General features: G+C 55.3%; 1 protein-coding gene across 1 annotated transcript; it reads right to left on the reverse strand.

Annotated features, from left to right (window-relative positions):
- Nucleotides 1-258: 258 nt before the first annotated feature.
- SMIM35 (small integral membrane protein 35) lies at nt 259-7,152 on the reverse strand. The gene is made up of 4 exons (XM_032595056.1): nt 7,149-7,152; nt 6,017-6,133; nt 4,975-5,008; nt 259-4,305 (listed from the first exon to the last, which is right to left on the reverse strand). The coding sequence occupies exons 1-4, from the start codon at nt 7,150-7,152 to the stop codon at nt 4,206-4,208; spliced, it is 255 nt and encodes an 84-aa protein (XP_032450947.1). The 3' UTR covers nt 259-4,205.
- Between the last annotated feature and the right edge of the window lie 2,081 nt (nt 7,153-9,233).

Genomic DNA, 9,233 nt, shown 5'->3' on the forward strand with positions numbered 1-9,233 from the left:
AATGAGAAGCTCAGAGCTGAGGACAGGGCCCTTTCTCACCACACCAGAGGACCCGGGAAAGAGATCAGAAGCTAGTGGGAGGGGCCAGCTTCCTGGGCGACCAGGGACTCAGGGAAGCTGCCAGCTTGGACCGAGGCTCAAAGTGGCTGACAAAGGATTATAAAGAAAATACATTCTTGCCTGGCCTTAAGCAAATCCTTTCACCAGACCCTGATCCTCTGTTCCCTCCCCTGTGAGGATGAAGGGAGATTGTGCGTACAGAGCCCCTGCCCGCCCTCACAGGTGCTCAGCAAACGTTAGTTTGCTGATAAAGAAGTTTCGGTTGGGAATGGTCCAGTCTTAGATGCTGGTCAGAGGCTGAGTAGTATTTTGGATCCTAGACCACTGGAGTCTAAAGGGGCTACAGGAGTCACGTTTTACCGCCCACCTCCTAAGTTAGAAAATCAGAACTATATACTCTGTATTTGCATCTTTTGTTTATTGAACACCTACTATGTGCCAGGTCTCACGCTAGACACAACACAGAGAGAAAAGCAACAGCAAAAACAGACGATCCTTTTGCTCCTTCAGGTAAGAGAGCAGAGCCTTAGAGAAATAGTCCGATCCCTCGATTTCCAGATGCAGAGACACAGATCCATGGTGAAGTGACGAGCCCGTGGCCCCACCCAGCACGGCAGGGGAGGCCAGGGCTGGACCCTGTTCGACAGTGTTCATTCATCAGCCCACTAAGCCTGTGGGTCAGGCTCCATCTGTGAGGCCTCAAACTCTACTCAGGCTCCCGGACGGTCAGCAGCTGTGCAGCCTCAGGTAAGGCAGGCTAGCTCTCTGAGCCTCGGTGTCACCAGAGGCAATATGCGGCCACTACTAGACTCCCCACGTCACAAGGCTGCCACAGGGGTTAAGTCGCAGCGACGCGCGTGAAGATAATTTGTTCTCTGCACATTGTGCTGTGCAAGCAGTGTGGCTCTTCCGGTCACTGGGCGTCTTTCTCTAGGACAAGGCAGCCCTCCGGAGCCACGCTGGGGGGTGCCTACTGTATTCTGGAGCACTTCCTACGTGGCCTATTTCTGGCAGTTACTAAAGACCTAATGGGACAATAACCCTGCCCACAAAGGGCTCACCCTGGTTGGGGAACAGCACGAATGGAGGACACATGGCCACCTCCCATCAGGATCTAACGGGTGACAATGAGCCGGGAATCCTGAAGGAAGCCACAGGGAAGAGGACACTTGGGGCAACCCTGGAGACTAGCTGTGGCTAGGAGGGGGTCGCAGGGAGGGAGAAGACATTTCCGGAAGCCCTGGCAAAGGCACTAAAGAGGAACAGGGTGGCAGAGGGACCGGGAATGGCCAGCCCGTAGAACTGCTGGCTCTCCTGACTGCATCCTGGCTCTTGGGGCTAGCAGAAAGGATCGTCAAGAGGAAGAGGCGGCTGAGGGGGAGGCCCCGGCAGGGCCACGGGTCTGAGTGCCCAGCCCACCCGGACCAGTAGCCAGGTTTCCAGGCATCTGTTCCCTAATCGTTCCTGAATACGCTGGAAGCCGCCACTTCAGGGCTCTCAAAAAATTCAGGTCAAATCCTTGGGTGAGGCCCGGGGTCAAGGCTAAAGCTGTGTTAGCCCAGAGGACTGCGGAAGTCAGGAAAACAAGAAGGAGGCAGAGGGGACAGGGAGCACGTCAGAGGACCCTAAAAGAGGAAGTAGCCTAGTCTCAGTTCCGCTCCCAAGGATGGGAAATACCCTCCGTTCTCCCAGCCCTCAGCAGCTGCTCCTGCCTCCCTACCTGAAGCCACCAAACCTGGGGCAGGACCACCTGGGCCCCGGGCCCCAACCTTTCATGTTTCCCCAAGGTTGCTGAGGTTGCTGAGGCCCTGAGCACATTCAGGGACCTGTACGGGCTGCAGAACCAGGATCCATGCTGAGCAGGGCACTGTCGAGAGTGTTTTCGAGGCTGGACGCCCCATGAGTTCAGGAATGGGGCCCAGCCTCAGAACTGAAACCCAAGAAGGATGTCAAAGTCAGCCCATCCAAACCTCCTCACCGCTCTCCCACCGCTCTCCCAATAAAGCCCTCAAGGGAGAGAGGGATAGCAAGCCCGTGAAGGCTCTGCCCGGCTCTCACCAACTCAGGGACAGGAGAGTTGGGGCCCAGATGAAGACCTCCAAATCTAGAGATTTGGTTTACTAAGTCAGAGCTTGGCTACGCTGAGAGAATGGCCCCCGGATCCCGGCAGGGAGGGAGGGCACAGGGGCTGGTAATGCCCCGTCTCCTTCCTTCCTTCTTTCTCAATCGGCTAGAACCCAAAGCAAGAAAGAAACCATGCCCTGAGGAAGCAAGGACAGGAAGACGAATAATATGACTTCTCTCCGCCTCGCCTATCACCGTCCTGGGCTCCGGCATCATACTGGCCTTGGTCCTGGGACGTCGGCAGGTTGTTTTCACTCAGGTTTCAGCACTGGCAGGGCCTCTCTCAGGCTCTGCTCTGTCCACAGCTGCCCCAGGAGCTCAGCCTCTCTGGATTGAACGACTCTGCATTAAAGGCCTCCTAAGATGACACCCCAGGGCAGCCTCCACCTCAGGTCGAGCAGGGCACAGACCCGAGGAACAAGTAATGACTCCCAAGGCAGACAGCTCTACCGTCCATCAGCCTACACTTGGTTCGTGACTTCCCTCGCGCATTAGCTGGGTTTTTTGGTTTTTTTTTTAGCCTCGCCTGGTTTCCTCCCCGACTCCTACCATTTCTGGTCTGCCCTCCCCATCACAGGTCAAGCCTTGCACAGGAAACGCAGAACACAGGGAGAGTTCTCCACCGCCAACGCATGCCCACCCATTGCAGGAGCCTAGAAAATCGAGTAAGATCATGTTTCTAGACTATTTTAAGTAGCGACCTCCAAATTATTTGGGAGGCACGGCGGCTGGTCAGCAGCAGGGAAAACAGACCCAGGTGGCGGACAGGGGCACGGGAGGGTTGAAAGCACCAGAACCGAGCACAGAGCGGGGAAGGGCAGGGCAAAGGCCAAGCTCAGCCTTCAGCTCTTAGAGGAAGTTGGTTTATGGTAGGAAGGTTAAAAACAGTATCTGGAATCACCTCCACTCCCACATGACTTTGCCTATTGAAGATCTGACTGGTTTTCCGGCCTCTGGAGTCAGCCCTTTAAGGGGAAGTGACTGGGGACGCCCCATGCACAGCACCCTTCTGGGTCTGCAGGCCCTGGTCACACAGGGCTGAGCTGGGAGGGCTTTGTTCTCCAGGACACCTGGAACCCCTCCACAGGCTCAGGAACCCCAGGGACACCTAGGAAGGAGTCTTTACTCTTAGGCAATGCCTGCCATTTTGGTTTGTATGAGAAAGCCGCTGCTACTCTACCAGACTGTCTCCAGAGCCCAGACCCCTCTTGGGGGTTCTCCCAGGTGCACCCAGAGTGACTCTTCACTGTCCACAACAAGGGACCAGGCCAGACCCTGAAGACCTAGGAGGGTGAAAGTAGCCCGGGGACCCCGGAGGAGCAGGTGCTGAGTCAGGAGCCTCCTCCTGCAGAAAAAGCAAAGGGAGAGCAACAAAGAGATGAGGCTTGGAAACAATTCCTCTAAATCACTGCATCAGGCGAGGTTTTTCCCAGGCAGGAAGAGAAGCTGAGAGAAAAAGGGGGGGAGGGTCCATGAGGAACTGCTCGAGAGAGAAGGTGGATGGGAAAAAGCAACTGCGATGTGGAGGGGGAGGGGCTTGAAGGCAGGCAGAAGGAAGATGTGACCCAAGGGCCAGCCAGCTACGAAGCAGAGATGGCTCCTAGGCATTCAGTTCAGAAATGACACTCTGGAGTGATGCTTCTTGGAAAGAGTGACCATCTTTGGCTCAGAGCAAAGAGTTGAGATAGAAAGCCTGACTCTAGAAGCTGCCATCTGATTAGAAACAGAACCTCCCCAGGAAGGGAAGGCAGGACACGGGTTGAATGCACAGGTGGAAAGGAGTTGTCTGGTGTTGGCAGGTGGTGGGGACAGTGTGACGCTAGGCCTCAGTTCCTGAGGTCACCTCCCAGAGACCCCACCCCTCAAGAAGTGGGGAGGGATGAAGAGAATCACCTCTTGGTTTCCGAACAGTGCTTGGGTGTCTCGACCATCTGTGGACCCGACCAGGACAGGAGATTCACCCAGGAGCTCGCCAACCTTTCACTCACCTCTCCAGGGCTCCAGAGGCTGACACTCCCCCATCAGACTAGCCTGTCGGAGAACTTCACGTAGCCGCCATCTGAACTGCTGATGTGGCCACTGATGGTGAAGGGTGGACCCGCCTCCGGCTCCTTCAGGTTCCTGAGAAAGATGATCCCATCGGGTTTTTGGGGCTGAGAACCTGATCTCTCCTTGGGACCACAGCTCCCTAGACCAGCGCATGGGAACAACTTTCCGGCAGTGACTCCCAGACTGACTTGCGTTCCAGAACAGGAGTAGGACCATTACTTGGGGCCAGAGGAAGAGGAGGAGGCCTGCCCTGTGGCAGAGAGTGGACAAGACGGCTTGGGAGGACTTTCTGACCCCCACTCCCTAAATCCTGGTGGTCTTCATTTGTTCCTTTCCTTTGACGTCACACTGTGCCCGAGGTTATCTGATTTGTAGTCAGGCCTGTGTCCACCACCAGCAGTGAAATGGCTGAAGACAAGAGACCACACTCACTGTACCCCTAGACACTAACTCCACAGCCCCTGTGACAATAGATCATTCCTGAATAAATGATGAGTGAATGAAGGAACGGATGACTGGTCCCTGCCGGGGGGTGGGGGTGGTAAATGCTAAGAGGGTCACCATCAGCATGGTCTTACATAATCCGGTCCAAGTTCAAGTTTTCATTCGTGACACTTTGTAAACAGACCCTGGCTCCTTCCTTTTCCCTGGTGTGCTTAGGGGGATGGGGAAGGGACAAGGAAGAGAAACCATAAGTTTTGGCTCCGTACCTAACCCCACCCCTGCCGTGGATCTACTTACCGGATCTGATACAAGTTGAAGACAAAATTAGGCCCTAGGAAGACAGTCAGAAAAGAGAGAGTTAGTACCTCCAGGGAGGCCTGCCCATCAGCTGTCTGGGAACATCTGGTGCTCCCTCACCCCATCTGGGAGGAGGGGGGTGGCTGGGCTGGACCTCAGAATGCTGTGGGAGGGTCCCACGCTGCTTCACTGTCTACTGCCTGCCCCAGGCCCATTGGTGTACCCCATCTGCCCAGACAGAACCACCAGTTTTGGGGGGCAGATCCTGCCGCTAGGCATCCCCCCCCTCCATTACCGGTACTGATTACCCTGGGAAAGAGACAGTCCTAGCTTAGAGTCCAAAAGAAGGAGAGCTGGGCTTGAACCTGGACTATGCCTGTCTCTAACCCTGTGACTTCGGCCCTCCAGCCTCGTCTATAAAAACCAGAGACTAAGAATCCCATCCTTACGTGGAATTTTAAAGAAAATCGTATTGGGCGAAAGCGCGTTGGCACATAGTAGGTGCTCAACAAACATTTTTGGACGCTGTGGGCATCCACTGCAGACCCGAGGAATGCTCTCTCCCTCTGGGGATTCCCGCATGCCCCGCCAACTCTCCCCGGTCCTGTGGGAAGCACAGGTGTGGCTCAGAGCTGGGAGTCCCTCAGCAAATTCCAGGAGACTCCCAGGGAAGCTGAAGCAAACTCGGGAGGGGGGTGCCCAGGACCCACGGTCAGGGGAAAAGAGACACAAGGAGCCCGAGTGGGGCCCCTGGCCTCGGGCCCCACACGGGCCTTGGGGATGGACTCCTGTGGGCTCTGAGGGAAAAGAAAGGCAGCTACCCGCTGGGTAGGAGGAGCCCTCACTCCCTCAATAAAAGCCCAGTACCCCACACCCCCCTCCTCAAGCGCTCAGCCACTCCCACTCAAGTCTTCAACTACTGCAGCCACCACAGGAAATATCTTTGCATGATGCCACGCTGAAGGGTGTGCAGCCGCACCCGAAGTTGCCCACTGCGACAGGAGAGGAGGGGCTGGGATGGCAGGGTCCGGCGCTCACTCACCCTCCCAGCAGTACCCACGCTGGTACCACTTGGCCAGGCTGTAGCCCAGGACGGACACGAGCAGCAGCGAGAGCCCCACGCCAAGGATCAGGCCCAGGGTGCTGATGGAGTCCTCACCTGCAGAGACACACACGGCACCCTTGGTCGGCTGCCCAGAGCCCTCTCACAGTCCCCCACCCCATGTCCCAAGTCTCCTCCCCTCCCTCCCCACTGCCCCCTAGGAGTCTTGACCTGAGCTAGCTAGATGAGCCAAGTCATACTAAGACTGATACTGGAGACTGATACAGAGTCTGATACTGGAGATTTTGAGAGTTAGCCTGTTTACCCAAAGGAACAGCCCTTGACAACAGAGATAGTATGGAGCTGGGAGGGCCTCTTGAAGCCACAGGCCTTCTGCTTGTTGGAAAAGGCACTGCTGTTTGGGGGGAGGGGCCAGGAGGTCTCTGTTCAGCCTCACTGGGTGGTGGAGAAGGAAAGCCCAGAGACCTCAAGACCTTCGGTACCCTCCCTGCAAAGCCTGTGGCCCCAATGGGAGGGTGTTTACTTTTAAACTGTGTGCTGCTTATACTTATCGCTTCTTCTTCCCTTTTTGTGGTACGAGTTAAATTTATGTTTTATTTGTAAAGCCAAACCCAAGGGAGAAAGGGAAGAAGGAGGGAAGGTGGAGGGAGGGGGGGAAGGGGAAGCAGGGAGTGGGGGCGGGAGGGGGGAGGGGGGAAGAAGGACTGGACACCTCCCGGGAAATGACGTGGGCCTGAAGCAGAGAGGGACGCCAGCTTTCCAGGAAGAGGCTGACAACAGGAGCACCATGGAGAGACCCGTCTGCCCGGCCAGGGAGGGAAGAGAAAGGCCAGCGCCATTCTTGCTGGATGAGTGCCAGGAGCGTGGAAGAATCAACCGACCCCCCATCTCCATGGCCCAGGGTCCCGAGGCTCCGGTGGGGGGAGAGGGGCGGGGTGCCAAGGGGCCAGGAGGTTAGTGGCTAAGCACAGCCTTCTGCACAGCAGGCTTGCTTCCGAAGCCCAGGTCCGTTATTTGCCAAATGTGGGACCTGAGCAAATCCCTTTCCCTCACTGGACTTCAACTTGCCTTTACGGGAAAAAAAAAAAAAAAAAGGCATGAGAACATATACCCATGGAGTCGTTGTGATGGTTAATGGAGGCGTCATACAGACAGCACTCGGACGACTCCGGTGAACAACGTTAATGACATTATTGTTGTCGGTATTATCATCACATGGAGGGACTGTATTTTTTAAATACTTCACGATCTCCCCTGCCCTAGCCTTTCCTTTCTCCCACGCCCCTTCTTTCCAGAAAAGCATCCCGGTTATTACCAGTGAGTATCTACTCAGCAAAGAGAAGGGGAGAGCCCAGTGCAGAAAGAAAGGGCCCGTCCTCCTAGTTTTAGATTTCAAAAGCCCAGGCCCTTAGAAAAATGGGACGGATTCACAACTTGGACAGGAGATGAGCCAAAGCAAGACGGCCCTCCTCACCACACCAGGGAAAAAAGTCTCCAGCCTGGGGGAGGGAAGGGAAAAAGCGAGATCCAGAAAGGGGGAAAAAAAGCACGGGAAAATATTGAAAAGATGTCAACAGGGTCCCAGAGAGAAAGTCCTTGTTCCCTGAGCCAAAGGCAATAGAACGTCCAGGCAGAGCTGTGGGATCCGAGAGCCAGAACTGTGCCCCAGAAAAGACAAGAGCCCAGCAAGGAAGAGTTTCGTGGAGCACCTCGGCGGATGGAGCCTCAGACAGCCTTGAAGTGTTGCTGTGTCCTCTCGTGGCACGGGAGCAACCAAATGGTTTGTGTGTCCCCAGGAGAAGCAGGGGGGTCACGGAGAGACCCTCGAGAATGAAAGGAGCCACACAGCTGGGATCTCAGGACCCCACACAGCTGATACTCAAAGCCCAAAATGGGGGCAACAGGGATCCCCAAAGCCACTAACGGCACCTTCTCTGTGCCAGGCCCTTGTTCTAGACACTTATATTCTTTTTAATGTTTATTTTTGAGAGAGAAAGAGAGAAAGAGAGAAAGGGAGCGCGTGCGAGCAGGGTAAGGGCAGAGAGACAGGGAAACACAGAATCCGAAGCAGGCTCCGGGCTCTGAGCCGTCAGTTCGAACACGCGAGCCGCGAGATCACGACCTGGGCCCAAGTCGGATGCTTAACCGACTGAGCCGCCCAGGCGCCTGTAGATACTTGTATTACGGCAGTAAGTAAAACGTAAAAATCCCTGTCCTCAAGGACCTTATATTCCCGTGGAGAGAGACAGACAATAAACAAAGTAAATACATAAATTATAGCATACCGATAGGTGGCAGGGAGAAGGAAAGAAAGCAGAGGAAGAGACGGAAAGATCTGTGGGGATGTGAGTACAGTTTTAAATAAAGCGGTCAGGGGCAGGCTCGTGAAGAAGGGGACAGTTGAGGAGAAGGTGCCACAGAAGCTGAGGAAAGGAACTCGCCACGTGGGTAGCTGCAGTAGAAACACGCGAGGCAGAGGGGGCAGTGGATACAACCGAGACAGGGGCACGCCAAGCAGGTTCCAGGAGGGTCGAGGAGGCCCAAGTGGGGGGCAGGGGCAGGAGTCACCAGAGGATTTGGAGCAGAGAAAGGACACGACCTTGTATTAAAAGGACACTCTGCCGGCTACCGTGCGAAGAACAGACTGGAGCGGGGTGAGGGGTGTGATGATGATGATGACGAAGGGAAACCAGTCAAGGGGCCACCGCGAAGCTCCAAGCAGGAGACGCTCACTGGAGGAAAGTGGTGCGAGAAACCCAGAGGCCAAAGTCGGAGAGTAGGCCATCCGTGGGGATAACAGAGAACGTGACGACGACCCAAGAGCTCAAGTCTTCGGGAGCGAGGGGGAGCGACCCAGAGGTGAGTGGATGGGTGACTCAGCAACGTGGTGTTCGTGGAAGCTGAGATTTTGAAGGGTTTCATCACAGAAAAGTACCAGGAGGAAAGCACCAGCAGGGAAATCACAGGCCTTCCGGAGACCCGGCTGGTGAGGAAAGGAGATGCACCAGCTCCGTGGCTGCGATTTTGTCCCCACCAACGGTGCCTTCTGGCTTAGGTAGCTTCCAGACACAGTTACTACTCTCTTTCACTTCTTCATCTCTCTGGAATGCTCTGGAACTAACATTCTGTACTTAGTCTCCCTTTGGTACACCTTTCCATTTTTCTCAGACTTCACGCGCACAGAAACTACACAGAA

This window comes from Lynx canadensis, chromosome D1 (genome assembly GCF_007474595.2).
Source record: "Lynx canadensis isolate LIC74 chromosome D1, mLynCan4.pri.v2, whole genome shotgun sequence".
NCBI lineage: Eukaryota > Metazoa > Chordata > Mammalia > Carnivora > Felidae > Lynx > Lynx canadensis.

Coding starts and splice junctions, on each gene's coding strand:
- SMIM35 (XM_032595056.1), bottom strand. Junction 5,009..6,016: donor GCGTGGGTACTGCTGGGAGG/GTGAGTGAGCGC, acceptor CTGTCTTCCTAG/GGCCTAATTTTGTCTTCAAC. Junction 4,306..4,974: donor TTCAACTTGTATCAGATCCG/GTAAGTAGATCC, acceptor CATCTTTCTCAG/GAACCTGAAGGAGCCGGAGG.